Genomic DNA, 23,845 nt, shown 5'->3' with positions numbered 1-23,845 from the left:
TTTCCATTATTTCAGAGTAGCCTTCTCATTAAAAAGAATTTCTAAAAAATGAGGACAGAAACAATGAAAATTGTTGATAGTTTAAAAAACATTCAGGTAACACTCAAAGTGACTACATAGAGTAGGCATTATCTCTGCAATTCCTTGACGGTCAGTGAAGGTCATAAGACTATGTAATCTGAAAGACTGCTTCAGCAGAAACTCTTTGAAGCTACAGCACATTTAACTTTAGATTTTTCTTCATAAAAATATTCTAATTACAAAGGCTTGGGAACGCATGCAAACCATTTAACAATGCAAATTTTCAAACAAAATAAAACTCTAATTAATGCCGGAAGCTTAATTTTGACTCATTCGTGAGTAAGTTATTGCTAATGAATAACTCACAGAACTTCAGTCCCTCGCAAGTACTGGCTCTGAAAATAACAATATGTTCTCTTAGTGCTAAAAAAAGAAAAAAAAATAACAAAACAGCTCTACTGTTTATATGAATCCTTGAGTTGTCACAGTTCACATTATCAGTTGACAGCAACTTGTATCATGCAGAATAGAGTCACTGTTGGATTCTGAGAGAGCTCCATCTCAGTAAGGAGACCAGAGGCAGACCAGGTAACAAAGAATGTACGGTCATCTACTCTTTGAGGTAGCATCTCTACTATGAGTTGGTAAAGTTGAAGAAAAGTTTTTAATGGTTCTGTTTGTGCTGTGCTAAAATATGTGCCTAAATAAGCAAAATATTTCATACTTTGGGGTTTTTTTCAAAGATCTGAACGAAGTTATCTTTGTACTGCGTGGTTGAAAATGATCTTCTGTTGATTGTTTCTTTTTCAGTATCAATAAGTAACCAAATTAATTTCAGAAAGCATGCATGATGGAGAGTATGGCATGTGGTACGTATCCATTCCTTTCTTCATACATATTATACTCTTTTAAAGAACCAACATTTAAATAAAACAGAGCTGCTTATTTCATGTCGGTGGTCATCAGTTTTCTGAAGTCAAAAGGAATTTTCTCACACTCAAGATTTCATTTCCATCTCATCCCATGTCAAAGCCACCAGTAAATGTTACAAGAAATGCACACATCTTACTGTTTAACTGAATTTTTTTTCCCAACAAAATAAAACATACTCCTTTTACTCCATACTGTCATAAAAGGTATCTATCTCTGAAACTTTTATATAAGATAGCTCATATAAAAAGCAGTAACAGCCCACAAAATGCATATTCAACTATGTTGAAATACACTAAAAAAAAGAAAGCAACAAAAAAATTACCAATTTCAGGTAGAGTTTATTTAGAATGAAATTAAAACCAAGTCATGTTAATCGCTAACAGCCTTTAAGTCTACTATGAAGCTGGAAAAGGCCATTCTGCTACATCCAAAGATGTCTTTTGTATTATTTTAAATGTATTGTAGTGTATTTTCATACTAAATCTTGTTTTCACCGTACTGCTTTATAGAGAATATCAACTTACTTGTGTATTATCATTAAAAACATTTTAAATGACATTGTAGTAATTAGATATACTATGTCTTCATTTTTGTTTACATTATATTTTCCAGCTACTGGTTTCAGAAAATTACCATTAGTTTTGTTCTTCTCTTCATGAAGAGCATACAGTAATTTGTAATATCAAGCAAGGATGAAAATGTGATTGAAATATAGGAATTTTTCTAATGAAATATTATTATTGCATTATAAATTATTGACAGAACACTTCTGGAACTCTTTTCTGATATGCTAATCCTTTTTAGGGAAAATCTCCGTAAGAGAGACAGCTATTCTGAGAGTATGTTTGGCTTCAGATGCACATTTTCCAACAGCACTATTAACATATAGACAATATAATGGATTTTTAAGGCCCATTCCAGAGTCCATATCCATTAAAACATTGCATTGAATTCAACTGCAGAATTGCCTAATTGAGAAATACAATTTACCCCTTTGTCTTAGGTACTTTTACAGTACAACAGAGGTTTTACATATTTATATTGAACAGATACTTGGAAAGTATTCCCATGCTACCATCACATCTTAATCTTAGCAATGTTACGCTTGCACCATCTTCACTGTGCATAATAGAAAATGTTACTGTGAGTTACTGTTTGAATGTGAAGTTCTAACACTTCATTGACTGCAATCTAAGAGTTTCTCTTCCAACTGAAATCAATGACCAGGCGCGCTAAATGATTTCTATCAGGCTAAAACAGGTAAACAAAGTCCTTGAAAATGCCAGTAGATACCATACCTATTTGTTAAGCTCAACATGTTGCTAAATGTAGGCACAAAGCTTGAGACACAGGCGTTCGGTTGGTCTTCCGGCCTCAGAAAACACAGCAGAAAAGCTTGTACCTTAATACAACCATGGAACTGAGAACTTACGGATAAATTTTAATCCTAAAATTCTAAGCAGCAGTAACATTTTCCTTTATATCAAGTAGGTACATAAGGCATTTTATGTTGAACAATTCACAAAATGGTATAGCCAAAACGATTTTTTACTCAATAACTTTATCTTAGTACTCATCCGTCAATATCCTGGACTCCAAAGGATCATAAAAGAAATAGTCCATTAAAAATCAATGCAAAGCATAACACATCTACTAAAATAATAACATTAAAAAATATTGGAATCTAGTTTAAGAAACTTCTCTTGGCTTTCGGTTGTTTTTTCCTACCTGGCCCATCCCAATCTTCAGTCTCCACAGCAACCTGCCCTGGTTTCTCTGACCTTGCATCACCGTCAGATTCTGCTGCCTCCTGGATGCCTTCTTCATTGCCTGAAAAAATAATCAAAGAAATACAGTATTGACATATTTCAGTAGTGACTTTTAGGCAGAGCTCCTACAATATCCAAACAACTGCTTACATGTGTAAGTGAAAACATATGCATGTCTATAAACAGAGAGAAAATGAAAAAAATATTATTAGACACATAAACATCTGTGAGTTCCCAGTGACTCAAACAAGCCCTGAGTATCCAATCCTTCCAGTTCCGTGGACAGGCAAATCTTGGAAATCAGTGTTTACTCCATATGCTTAAAAAACAGAACCACAACTTGCACCTAATTCTGTAAACCAATGCACAAGAAGTCATCAAGTTTGTATGCACAAATGAAAGAAAGAAATCAGCTTGTTACTCCCCAGGACATATGCTTTCAGTTATGTGTTTTCTTGAATTGACACCTAACTGTTTCTTATGCATTGCAGATTAATGACACTCAGTACAAAAATATGGTCCACTAAACATTCTGGCTTTTCAGGCAACTAGTGGAGACCTACTCTGTGGTATTTAGGCATTTAAGGAACTTGCCCTTAAAGGTTATAAGCTACCAGCAAGTCCCTATGATAATTTTCTCCCTATCAAGCTTTAGCTAAAGAAATGCAACATTTCTGATGAATTTTAGAATTTTCACCATCCGAAAGTACCTGAGAAAGTCTGCCAGCCTCCAGTAACTATCCACTATAAGGTTGTACAGGACACACTGAACATTATGATAAGGCTAAATTTTTAGAGATGACCGTTTAATTATTATTTGAAAAATTCCTTGTTGAAAGTGCAGTTATTTCACTTCAACAAAGATTCTAGGCAAGCTCCATGCAAAAATACATTGAAATAATGACTACAAAAAAATACATCGAAGGTGAGGGGTTCAGGTATTAACACAAAATAGTCTGGCCACAGTAATGTGTTAAATGACATCTCTGGGTGCTTATCCAGGACGGCACTTTACTGCATTGGTCGATTTTTTTTTCACTACAATCAATCCGAGAAACCCTTGCGTAAGGAGATACTATGAAGAATGGAAAAATCAAACCTACACAATTAACTACATCAGTCAAATAGGACTGAATTACGGTTTAATTTTTTTTAGCAAGCTCGAAGCAAACTTTTTAGAAAACTGTGTCCCACAGAAAAGTGGCAGCACTAAAAAACAAATGCCGTGTATTTTAGAATCTGAAAATCAGACTGTTTGTTGATTTAACAATAGCAGAGCAAGAAGGAGCAAAAGGCACAGCAATTAAGCAGTAACTTGTAATTTTTTCCCCACTCATGATAACAAAAGCTTTTATTAGCAACATAGGTAAAGAAATGTGATTACAACAAACCATGCCAGATCCCCATACGTTATCACTGGAGCTATATTTATACCAGATAAGCTTGTGACCCAGAGTTTTCAAGTACATGATTATATACAAACACTATAAAGTATTAACTTCATGTGCACATGTAATGTCTTGTAATAACACATTCTTCCTTGCATTCATAAAACAAACAGGTTTTCAAATCCTAAGTATAAGAGCCTGGTAAACTACTTCTCACACAAACACAATACTATATTCACTCCAGACTCCGATAACAAAAATATAGTACGGTGTATTTGTAGTACTAAAAATATAATCCAGTGTATTCATAGGCACTTAAAGCTAGAAGACATCACGAATTTCTAGTATGATTTTTCTATTAAACACACTGTATAATTTTACCCAGGCATCTGAAGTTCATGTGCTTCAGTTCAATCTGAAGTTAGCTTCAGAAGACCGTCCTAAATACTCACATGCTGAAAAAGCTATCAAGTTTCCTATAAGTAGTTTTAGCAATTATTTGTTTTTAACCAACTACCCTATTTTGAATTAGCATTTGTATAGCTACTTTGTCGTAACCAAACAGAATTCTGCTTTTTTTGGGTGGCCTGAAGAATCTATCAGATACTTTTACCTTCATATTTCTACCTTCATAGCTACTTACAGCTGCAACAAATTGTTCTCTATTGGAGAGACACAAAAGACAATTTTCCAAGGTTCAAACCTGGCAAGATCAACTCCAGTTTTCTCCAAAATGTTGGAAAGCACTTCACAGCAAGGGCAATTCTGATTATGAGTTTCTAACTCAAGCTGTATAATCACCATTGAAAGCTCTTAAAATGCTCTTTGCATGGAAATTTTGTACTAAAGAAAATGTTTTTCTTCCACTGTAAACAATAGATCTCTATGGACTTACATGAGAACAACAAAAAAAAAAAATTTAGAAATAATAAGAATTATTCTAGACAGAGCCCAAGCATGGAAAATTTTAGCTCTAAAATACAAAAGTTTTTCCAGGTTATAATATATGCAAACCTGGCGTTAGCATGCAAATTTGAGCATTCTTTCAATCAATGCAACCAACCAGAACATCAAACAAACAAAACTATCAGAATTGAAAGAGGAGGAGAAACTTATGTGAAAAGATTGGGCTGAAGGGCAAAAGAAGGACAGAATTACAGCTAAGGTATACAACTTACAGCACACAGTAATTAAGTATTTGGAAGATGAGGAAAGATCTGAAAATCTGTTAGCAGATGGCTTAACTTTTCGTTAACTTGCTTTTTCAGTGTTTCATGAAGTATGGTGTTACACGTTTTTCATAATCAAGTTTTCATGAACTAATGCATGTCCTTTGCAAATAGAGTAGAACAAAATGTGTAGAATTTACATTAAGGAAAACTTTGTTTTGCATCCAGAAGTATTTTTAATTATTTTCATTGATATTTTCTACTATTCACCAACTACCAAGTCCATGCACTACACACCTGAAATACCACACTGATTTCTCCTGTTCCCCCATACGACTCTCCCTCCGTACTGAAGCAATCTGCTTGTGAAACCAACAAATGGTACATGACTGTGGGCTTCAGAATCCATCAGTGAAGCAAGTCTACCCCAGGCTCAGCTGAGCGTCAAGGTCAGAGGAAAATGGACAACCAAGTGAACCAATGTGCTGGAGACACTGCAACTTTAAGAAGCCAAAAGGAGGCTTAGCACAAGAGCTGATAACAAAACACATCTCTTAAGCTTTTTTCTTTTCTCTCCCCTTACTTAATGCTACTTTAGCAGCTAACATTTGTTTAGCACAAAGGAGTTTAGTTCCTTACAGAATTTTTCTTTCCATTGTTTACTCTTTTTGTTCATTCACTATTTTCCAGTCTCAATAACACTATTTTTTTATATTTATTTTAAAACTGATTACATTTTTGTTCAATTTACAGGTGTAAACATTTAATTGGACCCAGGACATTTTTTTTTCTTTCTTCCAAGTCAAATCAAGTGCTTATTGCTTTATATATACTACTCACTTTGCTCCTAACCTGTTGATTCCTTCCTAATCGCATTGTTTTGTTTTTTTCTCATGCTTATTTCCTCGCTTTGCTGCTCAATTACATTTTATATTTAAGTTAAAGGAGAAATAACTTTTTACCATCAACACCAAAGAGTGGTATAGGAGTATCAGCAATGATAAATGCCCTAAAATGAAGCAAACCTGCCTCTGTTTAAGTTTTTCCTTCTGGCAACTAAGATCACTAACTGAATTCTGTCCTTTAAAAGAACATTATTGCATGAAAAAAAGACTCACACGAGCAAGAATCTACAATATCATAAAGTACGTTTAGTCATGAGTCAATTAAGCCTACTGGACTTTCAGCTCTTTCTCTGTATTTGTTATTAAAGCTACACTTTGGGCAGAATTCTCTGCCTTAGATGTCTGAAAGTTAAGCTAATGTCTGAAAGTTAAGCTAGTCCAGACTAATGATGCAGGCACTCTTGTAGACAGGGAAGAGAGAAACTTCCACAGTGACTCATCCTATTCGAGGAGACCTGAGATACGAGACCCCTCTTCGTGTCTGAGATAGCTGAAATGAATCATCCTCTGAAACACACAGCTTAGACTAGGAACCTATCTTTAGCCAGCTAAAGTTAGGTGAAACAAATCTCTGCCTACGATAAAATGCTGAATACACAAAACACTGCTTAACTAAGAGAAAAAAAAGTCTTATTCAAACAACTTCAGTACTGTAATATGAATAGAATTTTCATCTTGACCTTACTATTTCTTACCAGCATTGACTGTTTCTGTTGCTCTTCAAAAACAGTCCAAAGTTTTTTAATGTGGTTTTTAATATCCTAGTGTTTATCCAATAGATGCAAGTGAACACACTAAACCACTGTAATTCAAGGTGATACAGTTGGTCAGGGAATCTGAAGACTGTGAAAGAGGCGTATTACCAGAAACATGAGAAGGAGAACTCTAACATCTCTGACAACACTGCCAAGGAGGAAAAGAGAGACTTGAATATTAACAAGTAATTTCACTTTAATCTTTTTAACAAATTAAAGACTTCCCAATTTGTACTTAATCAGCTTGTACCACAAGTAGTTGCGCTATTTTAAAGAAGCACATGGGTTAGCAGTTCTTCTCAACCCTGCTGGTTTAATCCATGTTGTTCCTATCAATATTAGACTCTTACAGAAAGTCTCGTACAATTGAACTTTCTTGACGAGGAATGTTATAGCAGCTGTTAGTCACTCTATAATGTATTTTGCAATCAGCTAAATCAACAAAGTATTTTTAACAATGAACAGTTCAGAACTGACAGATCTACTTTCTTGTTCACAACTGCTTATCACAGCATAGATATCATATATGTTTGCCAGGTGCTTCCTATAGTTAGGATACCTTCACAGAAGCCGCTCACAAAAGATAAGGTCATAAAAGAGATGAAAAATGTGCAAGCTTCATACACTCATGGTTTTATCATCAGACAAAATAGCTCTGGGTGAAGGACTGTACCATTCACAAACAGCACATGGCAGCTTATATTAGAGTGAGAGAACATTAAAAGTTTGCAATTCAGTTTGTGCTCATTCTTCCTGGCAGCATAAATGTAAACTTAAATTGTTAACATCCTAATATAGCTGTTCAGAGTGAAACATCACTTCTCAATTATAATAAATCAATTCAGAAATAAATTGTTACGAAGCCTGTAGCATTCTGCACTCCCAAAAGAGAAAACAGACGTGATTCAGAGACTTGGGGAGTCACTCACTGAGACTTTAATTCGGCAAGGTACATAACCTTACGTATGTTAACAGGCCAGTGCGACTGGTCATGAAGGGGCAGGATTTCTTAGGGACATGGGGGAAGGGGCCCTTTCCTTCTTTCTGCCACAACTGCAGTAGCAGTAATTCCAGATCCAACCAAAGGAGGATTCTGGGGCTGTACATATGAACTATATGAACAGAGCCTCAGAAACTATAAATTAGCATACAAAACCTATCCTTTGTTATTTGCTTTATCACAGTACCTAGGACCAGTAACGCAGCTTACACACACAGATAATCTTGCTCTTGAATCCTAAAAAACACACTGTAAGCCCAGAATCCTTGCCAGGAACCTCTCTTCAGAAACAACACTCATGTAACTTGGAAACAAACCACATACAACTTAAAATACAAATGCAATGTACTTAATTTAATGTAACTTACTTTTTGGCAGCACATATTATTCTTAAGAAGGACAATTGGTCCTTCTTGGACATTGGTAAATGACATCTAACAGGACTTAATTGTCCTTCTTGTGTATTAGCGCTTTTTAAAGGATTCTATGTATATATTTAACAAGCAGAAGTCTCTAATTTTAATGGCAATGCAAGTTTTCAGCGGGTACAAAATACATGTAAATAATGCAAAAAAAAATCTTTAAATAAGATTTTGGTATGGAAATAGAAGTCTGAGAATAAAGATTCTAAATAAATTGGGAGGGATGTTTCCATACTTGGCCTTATTTGGCATCTGGTGTGAGGACAAGGTAAACAACTATAGTGGCTACAGTGTCATGCAAATGGGTTTATTCTACAAGCCTTGCAAGGACAGAGACACAGAGACAGAGAGAGAGATCTGGTGCTATCACTACCAGATGCTGTTATCACTTCATCTGATGTGTATCGAAATAATTTCAGTGAAGCCCACCAAAGTCAGCTGAGACATCCTACTCTACAAATACAGCAAGTTTGAGCAAAATCTGGCCCTCAGATGATTCATTTGCTAACGTACCTGAAAGAAACCAGGACTTTCACATGTTAATCCACTGCATTTTATTTCAGATTATATTAATCATCTCAATACTTTGCTTCTTTGCAAGCAATTACTGTTTTCTGTCATGCTGATTAACAATCATAATTTCTACTTGGATAAATCTCATTTGAAATAACTGTATGTTTCTAGTTGCCCTAAGCACTCTTAAAATTATTTATCCAGCAAATTTCAGAAATAATGCACTATTATCCTAACTTTTAGGAAAGGTCTATGAATATCCGCGTCGGTGAGTACCTACATGTGTGCAAGCTGTTAACTCTCCAGAATAACGGCACGGAAACTGTTTTGGTTCATATTAAAATCACCACTTTGTTTAACAAAATGACATCTTGACACAATGACATTTCAGCACAGTGATCACGTTAAAAAACAGCGTCAATTATTTCTAACCATTTCAGCTATGGCATTTTTCTCCTGGGATAAGACACTGCTGTGTAGCGAGTTCATCTAGACTGAGTCTGGCCTTCCTCTTTCTCTAAATGTTTGATATGTTCTCATTATCGCGCTGTTTGCTTTTGAAGTCCTTTCAAGACAAGGATCACTCATTCAAATGTATTTCCTGCAGAACAGTAAAAGTGTTCCCTAAATTGTATTCCAGACTTTCCTTCTATTAATGAGTTTTATATTTATCCTAATTTTTAGGAAGCGACTCTTGTGGCACCAGTACTACAAATGAGTATCATTCAGATACACTGGCTACCCAAAAGCTTCCGTAGATTTAAAGGAAAAAAAGGAGAAAGTCTTGCATCTTTTCAATCTTTCCCCATTAAAATTTCAAATACAAGAACTCTTATTAGACATATTCAAGTACCAACCTGGGGTTCAAACTTACATAGCTCTAGGCACTTGATTAGAAAAGCAGCAGAAGCACATTTTTAAAGACATTTAGACGCCCCAAACAAAGAATGTTGCTTAGTATGATTTTCAAAAATTATTTCAATGGAAATCGACGATCCATGAGATTCTAAAACACCCTGCAGCGGAACAGAGAGATGACTTCAGAGACACTCTAGCAAGTTTCAAACTCTAAGTTTGAAGATTCTTCTGCAAGTTCATATTTCCACTTAATTAAATAACAATTCTGTTCCTTCCCCACTGCAGAAATACTACATCTTTTACGAGAATTTTTCATCCAACCAAGAAAATCTCATTTTATAACATGCAGCTGAAATCATTACCATATACACATCCTGTTTTCATGTGATTTCCACACACTGCTACATAATTAGTAGCAATATATAACTGTTCTTACAAAGTGAAATTTTAATTTACCTTGTTGTAAACAGTTTGATGCTTTTATTTGAAATAATCAACACTTCAGGTGCTTCAATATCAAAAGCAGCCAATTCCCTATCGTTGGAGGTCTGTATTATATATATAATATTGTATAGTATGTATTATATGTATTGTATATATAATATAATACGTGCTGTATTATACATGGTTTCAAAAACAGTCTAGGGTTCTATGTGTCAAACCCAACAAAAAAGACATAGCAGTCATAAAGAAACGCTTCTTTTTCTCTTATCCACAAGAATCTATCCAGCAATAATATTTGTCTTATCAATATTTATCCAATGATGTCATAAATGTGGCATTTGCTTCATTTATTTTTTCTGACCCTTTGAGAGTTAAATCACTGCCAATATCCCCACTGGTAACTTGCATAGTATACAGCCTGTGAGCAACTCCGCTTTTGGACCTGGATTGACAACAGTTTTTCAGAGAATGTCTCAGAACTCTTCAAAAGTATTCAGAATTTTTGTGTCAAGAACACCAAATTAGACAAAAAAAGGCAAAATGGACCTTCATTATAAATAAAATTATTAACAGATGTATAGTACACATGAACTAAAAACATGTGGTGAAATTTGTCATTTGTGCATTTCATATTTTAAAGAAGATTACCTTTATTAATTTGCAATTCCTATTCTGTCAAATTTGAGCTCAAATTTAAGTCAATCCAAGTTCAAGTTTTGTGACTTTCTAGAAAGGGGACATTACACTTGTTGTAACCAAATAATCCCTTTCCTCATAGCTGTGATAGAATTCACAATTTCATTGTTCTTAAGAAAACCAAAATGTGCTGACTGAAAAGGCTGGAGTTGCTTTGATAAACTGCTTAAAGTTGAGTAAGCTGTTTAAGTGTTTCTCTCACTCTATAATTCTGTACAGTTAAAATAATGTTTTCTATTTGGATCTATGTATTTACTTCTTGAAGTAAATACATATCTATCTAGTTTCTTTTTGAGATACCGTTTTCTGCTTGATGACCAATTATTTAATTTCTTAATTAGAAGAAGGGTTTGCTTGTCTGACTCAGGTCAAATTTTTATCCCACTAAAGTTGATGTTAATACTGACATGGATTTCAGTTGGACTGAAAATATGGCCTGAGAGGTTTACATATGGGTTAGCAGTAAATGGAAAAGAGTATACGTAGATAATCTCATACTTGTTATTCTGGAAGCCTTTCCGTGCTCTCAAGTGAATGGTGAAAAAAAACACTCCAACCTTTTCAGATATCTCCTTTTTCTTCTAGCAAGAAAACAGGTGGTCCTCTGAGCGCCAGTAACAGGAAAAATGAGAAAGCACAAGAGGTAAAGCATGAGAGGTAAAGCACAAGGCAAATGCTGATGTTCAGAAGAAAAAGGTCTCCTTTCACCCTGCCAGGATCCAATCTAATTCTGACTTATCACCTTTTGAAGGCTATTATCAGAGAACCCCCCTCCTTTCTTTGTCCATATTCAGCATCTGACAAGAAGTATGGAAGATGCACAGGATTCAGTTGTTTCAGCTGAACGGAAAACAGATAAATGTATGGGAACCCTCACTCTGACGAACACGAGAATCCAACACAGGTTCACAAACATGCACACAAGTCAATAGGAGGTAACTATTGTGTTTTTGGAAGGAGTAGCACTGTAAGTTCTTATGCAGATTCTTGTTATCCTAGGAGATGAAAATACATCATCACGCATACATGCCCTCTCCTGTCTCTGCTTACCAAAAAGAATTAATGTGTCCTTCTTTTACTCGGAAAGCCTACATAAAGAAAATGCAATTAATTAAAATATATTTAAAAAAAAAAAGAGGAATATGAGCTCCAGGAGAACAGAAAGAAGTATTGCCAGGGAAAGATAATGTCGGGGGGTTGGGGTGGGGGCGTCTGGTGCCAAGCAAAGCCGAGGGCTGTGCAATCACCTCTATCAGTGCTCTATCAGTGTCTACACTCCAGCCAAATCCAGAGAAAACAAGGAGTCAAAGATTCAGGTCAATAAGCTTATAGGCGATTTGCACAAACAGCTCCTCCAGCAAGGTAAAAAACAAAGTCATATTGGCTTTTCTTTTTTATTCCTTCTCTTTGAACTCCCTGGTCCAAACACACCCTGGAAATGTCAGTGTTATATGCAAGAATTTAAAGAGCTGAGCTTCTTAATCCTGTTAAGAAATAAGAACAAAGTTGCCTGTAAAGATCTCCTTATTGAGCTCAAAGTGATTATGGTATAGCTGCCTTATGCTGATCCTACTTCCACTTGCTATAGCAAAAGAGGTAGAAATTTGTCATGAAATCCATTACTGAAAAGGAAAGAAACATTATTGATTAAAAGATTTCTGGTTAAAAAAAAAAAAGGGAAGAAAAAAAGGCATAAATCTACTTTTTGATCCAGAAACAGAAAATAGCAAGCATACTGTTAGTCATTACATGCCTAACATGAAAGAAGCAAAGAATATTTACACAGATGCACACAGGCATACACACACAAAGTCATACTCCAGAGGAAAAAGGGACACACAGAAATCATTTTCAGGGTGTTAAGAATTTGGCTGGTATTACAGATGGTAGTACGATAGCTTTGCACATGAAGTATGAAGGGGAAGATTAACGCACAGAAGAACTTAGCTTTGTATATGCTTTTTCTTATATAGAGAATCACACTGCAGCTGTTTCCCTGAATCTCAAGCCTCGCTGCACAATCAGGTCACATGGTTTAACATAAAAAATTCCAGCCCTAAGCTGGTCTGGCAGGCTAGTGACAAAATACTGTACACGAGCAGAAAACTTGGATCAGGTTCTGAGCTCATCCCCTCCTGCCCAAGCAGAATACGAGAATACAGCAGCAGGTATACACACAGTATGCAGAAGCCCACGTATTCCCTGAGTTCTCTTCTTGCTGACTTAGAACTGTATATGCGTTTCAAGACAGCACTGGATTGCCCTCATCCCCCTCTTCCCCCACAAATAAAGATAAGCAATGTACCAGGAACGGCAGCCACGCATCAACATTCTGATTTGCTACGGCATACATAGCAGTTTTTGCTACAGATTCTAAAAGCATTACATCATGAAAATCTTCAACCTTCATCGCACGTTATGTATCCCCCATATCTTCCTATGTCACCAACTGAAGCACAGTTAAGAGTGGGAAACAAGCCATTTGCTTGCCAATCTGCCACCAGCAGTGTTAAGGCCACTGAATCTCCTTCCACTGAGGGCTGGTGCCAATGCTGCCTTGTGATGGAGTAACTATGGGAAGCCTACAACATGAGGAACAAGCACAATAGCCGTACTACAAAGAAAGAAAGGAAAAATTCAACAAAATTGTCCTGGTAAGCATGGCAGCAAGAAATTGATATTTCTTTCTCTAATTATCAGATATGTACATTCCTCCATTTGCCTCTTTCTTCTGGAAACAGTCCCACATTTTCTCTCTTGATTATAGTCCTTCCTCCATTTCCTTCTCTTGCCTCTTTCCTTCTCTGAATACAGCTACTTAACTATCTACTAATCTCAAGTGATCTCTCTCATTGCTCAAGATAACTTTTTCTTTGAAAGTTAATCCCTCATTGAACACTTCTGCTAAGAAGGTCACAAGGAACTGTAATTTGTTTAGCCAGTTCCCACCCTTGTGAAGTAGACAAGGCTCCTATTCTCCTTGCTGTTTACAGAGAGGAAGATGTGTCACCTCCATATGAGTATGGCAAACTTTCTAAATAACAGATGAGAATATTTTTTTAGTTGTCCTGACGGTATCTAGGCAGGATGACAGCAATGAGAGACTAAAAAGCCAATGATGAACTACTTCACAGCCCAAATGAACTTGATTTAGTACTTTGCTTTTTATCCCATCCCCTCCAACTTCTTGGCTTTTGTATCGTCCTGCTGTTTGTGCCCGCTTCTTGTATTTGCCCTCCTGCTTTTATTAGCCCCATCATGCCTCCAGCTCATTTCTTCTCTTGTCTCTGTTCGCATCACCTCATTTTCTTATTCCTACCTACAAAAGACAAAAGTTAATCTGTATGTACTATCTCCTAGCATCCGTAGTAGGCTTTCAGCCATCTAGTCTATCACTCTTCTGCATAGGAGACAGGCTACTTTCTCCTTATTCAGACTATCTAAATACAGGTGCTTATCTAATAAATCTTCTAGATCTGAATTTAATCTGAATTAATCTTAATCTGATACAGAGACTGATTCCAGATACCCACTAACTGGACACTAAAAAAATCTTCAGCAACGGAGGTTCCAGGCAATACAGGCTTTGCGTGGACAGCATCATCAGATACCCTCTTTATTTGCAGTGCAGAAATTTGTAGTAGCTAAGCATAAACAGCAATTTTCAAAGGCCACAAACTGACAAAACACAATGCATTATCACCAAGGCTACCTCCTACCAAATTTTTTGTTTCTACTCCAAAGATTTGAGACCAGTGCAGCTTTGTAGTGGAAGAACACTATGACTGTGTTGTTATTATTATTGCTGTTTCCAAAATATTCCCTTTCCCCTAATCTCACTGCCAAAACTGCAAACAAATCAAACTTCGAACTGCCATCTATTCTGAGGCTCTTCCAAAATATTCATTCTTGGATGGGAAAGTTCAACCAAAAGGTTAAAAATTCACAGTTGCAAGCTTAAACCTATCCCTGATAAATAGTAGGTTGCCAATTTCCATTTTTGCTTTTAATATTTACATGCTTAAACACTGTTCACTTCTTCACATTTGAGTGTAAATGAAAACTACATAGGAATAATTATTCACATGTAGCAAAGTTAATTGTGGTTTTGTGGTGTTGCAAAAGTGTGGGGGGAGGTGGAATTTTCCAGATTCCTTGTCATAAAAGCCATTAATGAGCAAAAGGAGAAGGGAAAAATAATAGCCAAAAGTCGTAATTTTGAAAACGGAGAAGTTGTAAAATGACATGTAGCTCAATCAGTGTGATTAATTTGCTTCACACTTTGCAGAGGCTTTCGCCTTCGCCTTCTAATTCTGGCAACTATTCTGCTGAATCAATCTCACAAACCCAAATTAATAAGGTGGGAATGACAAGTATGGCTTTATAAAGGTTAGCTGTTTGCAATTTAGACAGTAAGAGACCACTCTCTGCTTATAATACGATCAGGCATAGTTTGACAGGAAAACCTCGTCAGTCAAAAAGCCAAAGTTATCAAGTTGTGAACCTGTAAGTCCTCAACTTTCATTCATCTGAATGAATTGTTAGTTCCATAAATTTTTGCCTTCAGTGCCTAGTTTGGATAGTTAAAAGCCTCTGGTTTTAGGTGATGCTTGGATTTATATAGCTGGGGAAGTACGAAAAACATACAATGGTTTGAAGCCTCACTAGCACCTCCTCCCCAACAGTTGTGCCATTTGCTGCCCACGTCTCTTGATTCCTGCAGGAAGCCCCACTACTCATTTGTCCTGTGGTTCTGGGTCAGCTAGGAAGAAACCCCGGGGGAGGGAAATGGGGAGCCAGGACAGATGAATATTTATAACCAGTAAAATCCCCTTACTTTCTAGAACCTTTAATGGCCCATGCTAGCAAGAAGAGAATGCAGAGACAGCATAAAGGATTCCCATGCCAATTCTGATATTTTCCAGGAAAAGGAAACCTCTCACATGAGAAAACACAGATCGACACTTATTTTTCCCTCCTTTGAAGCTATCTGTGGTTTACAGGCTGCCAATACTGTCAAAGAGCAAAACACAAATCAGAAAGTCAGGCCCTCAAAAGAGAAATTAGAATGCATTTATTTGCTCTCTAACCTATTTGGTACATATCTCATTTTCAAGCTTTTATTCATGATGTTAAAGAAAAAAATACCATCTTTTAATTTCAATACTGAAGCACTACAAAGAAAAAAAAAGGTTATGAATGATTAACAGATTCATGACAAAAATCATGAGAATTAGTCTCACTTTTAGTATTTACTATATACACAGTCACAAACCCTTCCACTAAGAAAAGGGCACAAAAGAAATTTATTTGCTTTCCAGATTAGTTTTGTCTTCTTAGGTTTTACCCTCAGAAAAACATACATGGCCTCATGCTAACGACACTTAAGATGTGACACTGAAGAAGCAGGACATTCAACAGAAGTTGACATCAACAAAAAACAATACATTTCTAGTCTCCCATTCCATCCTTTTCCAGGGATATTCTCAACTTACTTCAAAGTGGGACTTTCTGTCACACTGCCTCAGCTGGAAGTAGATGAGGGGTTTTATGTGCCCCTTCATCCTCAGAAATTTCCTTTTCAACTCTTCTTCTGCAGCTGTTGCAGTGGATAGGTTTAAGATTCTTTTACAACTACAACACACTTAGAAAAAAAACTGCTGGGGAGTCAAAAGGTATTCAGCTTGAAGAATCAGCAGATGTCCTTAATAAAACGTGATAATCAAGATTCAGATTTAAATGTATTCCCATTTAATTCCTGATCTTGTTTAATACACTGGCCTGGATTCAGTGTTTTCCCTGAAAGATGTGTTCATTAAAGGGAAGTGCCAAGATAACTTAAAATTCAACATGAATTTGCAATATTGATTGCTATAAACAAACAAAAAAAAAATCATGTATTTTTCTGAATTCCACCCAAAACAGTAGCATTTCCATTGGTGAGCCCTGTAAATGCAGCAAGAAGTACAGAGAAAGAACTAAATCAAACTGATATGAACTGATAGTGATGCATAGCCTTCCATTGCTGACAGAAGGAACTCAAGAGCTGCCAGTATAACAATTATGCAAATAGTGGTTTAAATAATTATTTAGTAATGCCAGTAACAGGAACAGTACTTTTTTTCAGCTAAGGAAAATGGTGTCTGAGAGGCACGTGAACAAGTGAACGCACAGTAATTGTAGTATTTGTTTACAGCACAGTTATAATAGCACTTAACTCCCCCTGTTTGTAAAGCATTTCCATTCATAATCCGGTCTCTCTTCCTTCACAGTAAGATTTGTAGCAGCTAAACTCTAAACTATTGACTAGACTGTTTTGATCTCTTAGGATGGCTTACTAAGTATCAAGAACCTGTAGCGCAAAAAGTAAATTATTTTTTCAAAAGTTTGTAAGCTACATAGAGGACATGTAGAAAATACATTTTCATGCCTTCCCCACGGATGACTGAAGACTCTGCAGGAAAGACTAGTATTCTGCAGTCATAACATTTGACTATTCAAACGGATTTATTCTACTTTGTCCAAGACAGATGAAAATAATACAGAAACGGGAGCATATCAAGCTATCATGAGAAAATATATGTCAAAATCTGGAAAAGAACAGAAAGACAGAGAAATCATTGATATCCAAATGCCTGAGGGGACTGTGGACTAACAGAAGATCATCACCACAACAATTCCAGCTATTTGATAGGCATCCTTACCTGCAGAAGACAAACAATAAAGCAATCAAGTGGAAATCTGGCAGGAAGAAGGTTAAATCAATGTTCTAAGCAACAGTACATGATAGTGCGCTTTTTCTGTCAGCTGAATGGGAAACAGCACAACCTTGCAGACTGAACACTGGGTGAGAATGAATTGGTGTGGCTTATGCTAAAATACCTCTATCTTCAATAATTTGCAAGTAACGAATGCATCAAATAGGCATCTGCAACTTTAAAAGTTATCCTTTCAAAAATCACTAGTTTTCTACCATGCATAATAAGCTCTATAATAAGCTCTATTTTAATCCTAGAATCTACAGACACAATCTGTTTTTCTAGCCATGTTTCCTAGGCAAAGAAGCAATGAAGAGACATGCTGCATTGCTAGCTTCGGATCTGATAATAATTGACTTCTGAGGCCTGTTCTCTACAGTTAAATACGTAGAAAATAACATTCTTGGAAGAAAACATTAAAGGCAAGACGATTCACCTCCCTGAAAAGTACATCTTCCAACACATTTAAATATTTACCCCTTACCCCTTACCAGACTTAACTCCACAAATGACTCATTTTCCTATTTTCAAGGTACTATATTAATAGGACTCTTTGTACATTTTAAACCAAAACCTCTTTTTGACCAATTGGACACAGTTTGGCCAGTATTCCCTCAAGAGGTGGGCTACAATGATTACCTTTATTACAAAAGTATTCCACTTCTTCACAGCTCAGGTTTTCAGGCTCAAACTCTGCAGAAAAGCTTTCCTCCAATGGAAAGTCTTCTTTTGAGATAGTATCATTTTCCTCAGACAGGCACTCTTCTTCTTCATCCTCAATGGCATCCTCAAGGGGCCCTTTAAAAAGAATCAGGAACACTGTGGCAAAACCATCTAACAGGACAATGTGAAATAAAACCTTTGTGAACTTATAACTGGAGGTCTTTAGCTAGTTTTTCCTTCCACAGCTATGTTCAGCATTTATTAGAATTGGACAAATAACATTTTATGGAAATTGAAATTGAAAGTGACTGTTTTCCTGATGACTTCAAATCAGAATATGCGAAGTGTTATTAATACTATGTATTAATAATACTCACACATGGGGTTTTTTTCATTATTCGTATTCTAGTATTAAACGCAGACAGTTTTAACAATGGAAATCAAAGCTATATTTGTAAAACCACATAAACAGTGAAGAGTCTTCTATTGTTTGTTAGTCATTGTTTTTTGATGCTGAATTACAGTACTTAATAGGTTCCCTTTACAGGCTTCATTTCTCAAGTTACCAGTACTGACGACAGTGAATTACTACAAAGGTATTGACAGCATAAACTTGAGCTTATTCTGCTATTTTGCTTCATCCAGCACCTGACGGTATCCATGATCATTTATTTGCTAGACTCTTTAATGGACTCCCAGTCAATGGATGGGACTCGGACAGACTATCACTTCATTTTACAAGGGCCAACCAACCATTGTGGTAAACTAATAGCCGAGGGCTACAGAAACATACGGCAGTTACAGAAGCAGGGCACGAGCCTGAATTTGAAACGGCAGCCTGAGGTCTTTGATTCTTCTTCTAGTTACCTACACAAACTATTGCTACAGATCCTCTTGAAGAGCCAGTGCCTGACAGATCTAGAATACATAACGCCCAGGTTACCAATTGGAATGTACTCAAAAATTAAAATTTCTTCTTTCTTATATACACACACTTCACAATCATTGGTTAATAGTAACGATTTGCTAAAGACATTTCTTGTGCAGGTGTAGAATTTTACCCTAGATTTAAATAGAGATTTGAAATAACTAACATATTTTAACTAAGATTTTATTAAATGTCAGTATGTTTCAAAATCCATCTTAAGACTGGATTTCAAAGGAGAGATTTCATTATACATGGTTGAGGCTTGAAAAAAACTACATATTTCACTCTCCAATGAAAGCACAGCCTCATTCATAACTGACTATTTCTTCCTTGAAATGAAAGCTAGCTAGCTAATGAAAAAAAATGTAATTTGTATTTATATGATAGTTTTCCAGTATTAAATACACTATTCCTATATAATCTATCATGCTGAGATACAATACATAAATGATTCTGTTGCATTCGATGAAAAGGAAGGGATAAATTTTTAAAAGAAATCAAATATTGACTACACTCTAATTTTATGTAATTTATTATGAACCAGTGACTACCTACATTTATTAAAACAGCAAAATTCATTTTAGGCTAGGTTGTGTAATTCTTGCTTCAGAGGAATATGGTTACTTTTTATTGAAATTGATTGAGATTCCCAGCTGGGATTCCATAAATTAATATAGCTTACTAACTTTCATGGAAATACGGCTATTTGTGCCAGCTGAGAATCTGACCAAATGAACCCACTTTTGTGGACCCATACTCGCCAACACTAGCTGTCATTCAACAATATATCTCCTAAAATAAAGGGCTATTATTATGGCTGAAGAAATAGATTCTCACTATCAAAGTATCCATTACTGTTAATGGCACCTTCAAGCCATGTTGGGAAAAAATCCAGCAACTGCATATGCACAGGGAATGAAGAGTGGGTATCGCACTGTATGGAACAGAGAACAAAGCACTGGCACACACTGGGGCAGTGCACTGCAGCTAAACATGGGCAGCTTGGGCACCTTACGTGAGTCCTGTTTCATGGCAGAAATGAAAGCACAAGGGGTTCTGCACAAACTGTCCAAAAATACCTTTCAGATTTCATAATATTATCAATATGTGACGTTTTCTGTAGAGCCATTTATTGGTGTGTACTCCTGGTAACATCTGGATAAATAAACTAGGAAGGAAAAACACAATGAAACAAAAAATACATTATTTTAGGGAAATGTAAATTTCTGCCATGTATAAAGATGGATAAATACCATGTTTTGCATCATTTCAAAAGTAGGCATATGCCTTTAATAAATTTTCCAAATATTTTAAATTTGGGGAAAAAAATTTAAACTTCAGCCAACATTTCAGTGAAATCGATTTCCTTTTTTTTTTCTTTGTCATTTGACTTTTTCAGTAAGTGTCTTGCAAAATACAGCAAAAGCAATATACCTGCGAGTAATCCAATTGGCACGTGTACATGACATTTAGGTCTGTTTGTAGTTGTTAAACTGGTTTGTTTGATCAGGTCACCAGTATGTAATCAGCAAGCTAATAATCACTGTACATTAATTAAGAAAAGAACAGAAGTGCAGTTGGTATGCTTCCATTTGCAGCAGTCATGGAAACACACACCTTATAATTTCCATTGACACTGTTTCCAAGAAGGCAGAAGGAAAAGAACGTACACACCAGTTCCACAGCACGGGTTCAAACCCCTGTCATTTTGTGGGTTGGGACTTCATTTTTTAAATAAAACTCAGACTAAAAAAATTTCTTGACAAATGCTTGCATAGGTACATCCTATGTATGAACAGGTATATGGCATTTCCTGAAGTTACATGTCCAAGCATTTGAAAACATAAATGTAAATGTTGTCACATCCAAATGAGATCAGAGGTATGCACACATCTACACTGGGTTTTGCTTGGTGTATGCCAACCCACATATAAAAACTAGTGATGTTTATCCAGTCGCATATGGGCATGCATCAGAGCTTTACGCAACACTTCACCTCAGGGGCTGACGTCAGATGTTGCACTCCAAAAAACAGCATGATTTTTGTTGAAATTGATGGATCAGTGCATAACTATTTTTCTAGGTTTCATGCTGCTGCTGCCTTGTCTAATTCACCCATCTACAACCTGATCCTTGGGACAAATTCTGTCTTATTCATGTTGAGTTGTCTTTTATTTTCTAAGTGTTCAAATACATTCAGCTCATGCCCAGAGCTATAAAATTGTAACTTTAACTGAGAACTTTAACTAAAGAGTAAGGCATGTTCAACATGAGTAAGACCAGCCCACAAGAACAACAGCAAAATTAAGTATTTCTTGGTTGCTAGTTTCATGTGAACTGAGATATCGATGCCTGATTTCTGCGGCAATTTTTAATTATCACTCAAACGCAGAGTGTGTTAAAACAGTAAAAAGCCACTTACTAGTAAGTATAAGCAGATTAAACTCTATTCTTGACTACTCCATCTAATTACTGGGACATAAATAGACAATGAACAAAAATAAATTTTCACAATCTCACAATAAAGATTGTATGGAATGACATATTCTTGACTAATGCAAACCCATGAACTCTGCAGGTTTATGTTTGCCTAATTTGGCCACGTGCATCCAACAACCTCTCCCTGATATCAGTAAATCAAGTCAGCTAGAGAACTAAGAACTTACCTGGTTCAAAAACATTTTTCAAAGTTTTCAAAGTTTCCTGGCTCCTCTATCTAGGGAACAACCTACATAGCATCTACTCAACTTCTTCCCTGATTTGAAATACTTAAAAATACAGAGTCATACAGACAAAAATAAATAAGCATTTTAAAATAACAGAGTTTCTTTCAACTGTTTTCTCTGACAGTGGGGTTTGTTTCCCAGTTGTTATGTTGATATATCACCTTCAACAGCCCGAAAACAGTTTAATCAGTTACTTTAGTACTATGCTTTTACCTTCTGCATTTCTTTAAAAATTTTTGATTCAATTTAATAGTATTACACTCATTACTTATACTGATCATGTTATTAAGCACCTATGGCACATGTACTATGTCTGCTTTTATTTCAACTGGAACAGGGTCAAGGTCCCACCCCTGTTCTGCCGAGAAATGCTTTTCAATAACTGCTGATTAAGTGTGACATTACAACCAACAACTGCCATAATGACACAGCAATGCAAATCCAAATAATTCCCACTACTGAAATTCATCTGAGTGTCACAGTGAGCTGACAGTAAACAGCTCTGAGATATGATTAGGCTCTTAAATAAACCAGTAAAATTTCAAACTGAAATGGTTTAAGAATTTAGTTGAATAGTTAATTCCAGAGAGAGAGTCTAGATGTTTGTCTTCTCATTTCAGCAAGTTCTTTTCCTATTAGCACTTTATAAAATAATGTGATGTAATCTACGGAGAGGTGATTCTGAAATGCTTCAGATTAGCTACATGATAAACAGTTAAGAATTCCCAAATGCACTAGGTAAAAACTCAATTTCTAATCTTAAATGGGAGTACTGAAGGCAAATGAAGTCTCCATTACTTCATTCTAGATTTTACATGAAGCTCTGAAAAAACTATTATTTCCTTTATAAAACAAGTAAATGCTTGTCTTGTACACAACACAGGAGATTTTGAGTGGTTTGGTAGTTTACGTATTCACTTGGTACTTACTCTATTTCATTAATATTTATTGATATGACCATAAATCTCAAATATTTTTTCAAATAACATAGATAAACAAGAAGCAGTAGAAAACAGTACGATTAGTGACAGCAACGAAGGAGTCAATGTGGCAGAAATCTGTATGGCTGTATGGCTTAGTGGACACAGTAGTCCACTTCGAAAAATCACCACATATAATTTGATACAAATAACAATATCTACTGCGGAGAGGCTGATGAGTGAGCTGCATGTGCCTTCATGGAGAAAATTACTTCTGATTGAGGCCACTTGGCAGCACAGTGTGGGGAAATCTGAACTGTGCTCCCTAATTTGTAGCAGATTTACAGACACTCAAGCACATATTTTTTAGCACTATTAATGTATTAAATGCTAAAAAAAAAATCTTTCTCAAATAGTGATATACTTCAATATAAATGCAAACATATAGATACAAACACACAAAGATCACTAGCTAAGTGTCAATCTTTACACAACGAGTAACAGATGCTACCTCAACACTTGAAAGGATAGGCCACGTTTAGCAAAACAAAACCAACACTGTAAGAATTTTAGTAATGTGAAAAAGTGTGAGAATGAACCACCAAAAAAGGGTTTACATTTACTTAACAAAAGACACTTTTGCTACAATAAACACTCCTCTGAACACAAATTTGAGCATTGGACCCCTTGAGCATGTTAGTCCTGATACAGCAATGCGTGACTCCAGTTTTATGGTACCATAACTGTAACGCAATAATTGAAACTCAGTAACATTGAACTGGGTAAGTAAGTTCTGTAATCATTTCTCATAGTCAAATTCATCAGACTTCTCCCTAAATGAAACCACTTAAATGCACGCTCAAATTAAGCACATGCTTATATCCTCTCCTGTCCAGTGCTTTGCACTTAAAATGCACATATCCTATAGTGGGAAAGTGTCATTGAAATAATTATCTCATGAAAATGTTAAGTGGTTA

The 23,845-nt window shown here is 35.9% G+C and overlaps 1 protein-coding gene across 1 annotated transcript in view; it reads right to left on the bottom strand.

Annotated features, from left to right (window-relative positions):
* Positions 1–20,608, bottom strand: part of ZFPM2 (zinc finger protein, FOG family member 2) — a 252,493-nt gene extending 231,885 nt beyond the window's left edge. Inside the window, exons 1-3 of the mRNA XM_009323098.1 lie at positions 20,569–20,608; positions 18,271–18,429; positions 2,683–2,784 (exon numbers count right to left, since the gene is read on the bottom strand). Coding sequence (XP_009321373.1) covers positions 2,683–2,784; positions 18,271–18,429; positions 20,569–20,608 — 301 coding nt within the window. The remainder of the gene's footprint in view (positions 1–2,682; positions 2,785–18,270; positions 18,430–20,568) is intronic.
* Positions 20,609–23,845: the final 3,237 nt, after the last annotated feature.

Source organism: Pygoscelis adeliae, unplaced genomic scaffold (assembly GCF_000699105.1).
Source record: "Pygoscelis adeliae isolate BGI_AS28 unplaced genomic scaffold, ASM69910v1 Scaffold174, whole genome shotgun sequence".
NCBI lineage: Eukaryota > Metazoa > Chordata > Aves > Sphenisciformes > Spheniscidae > Pygoscelis > Pygoscelis adeliae.
The sequence above is the reverse complement of the archived record's forward strand: the minus strand, read 5'-3'. Positions and strand labels throughout refer to the sequence as shown.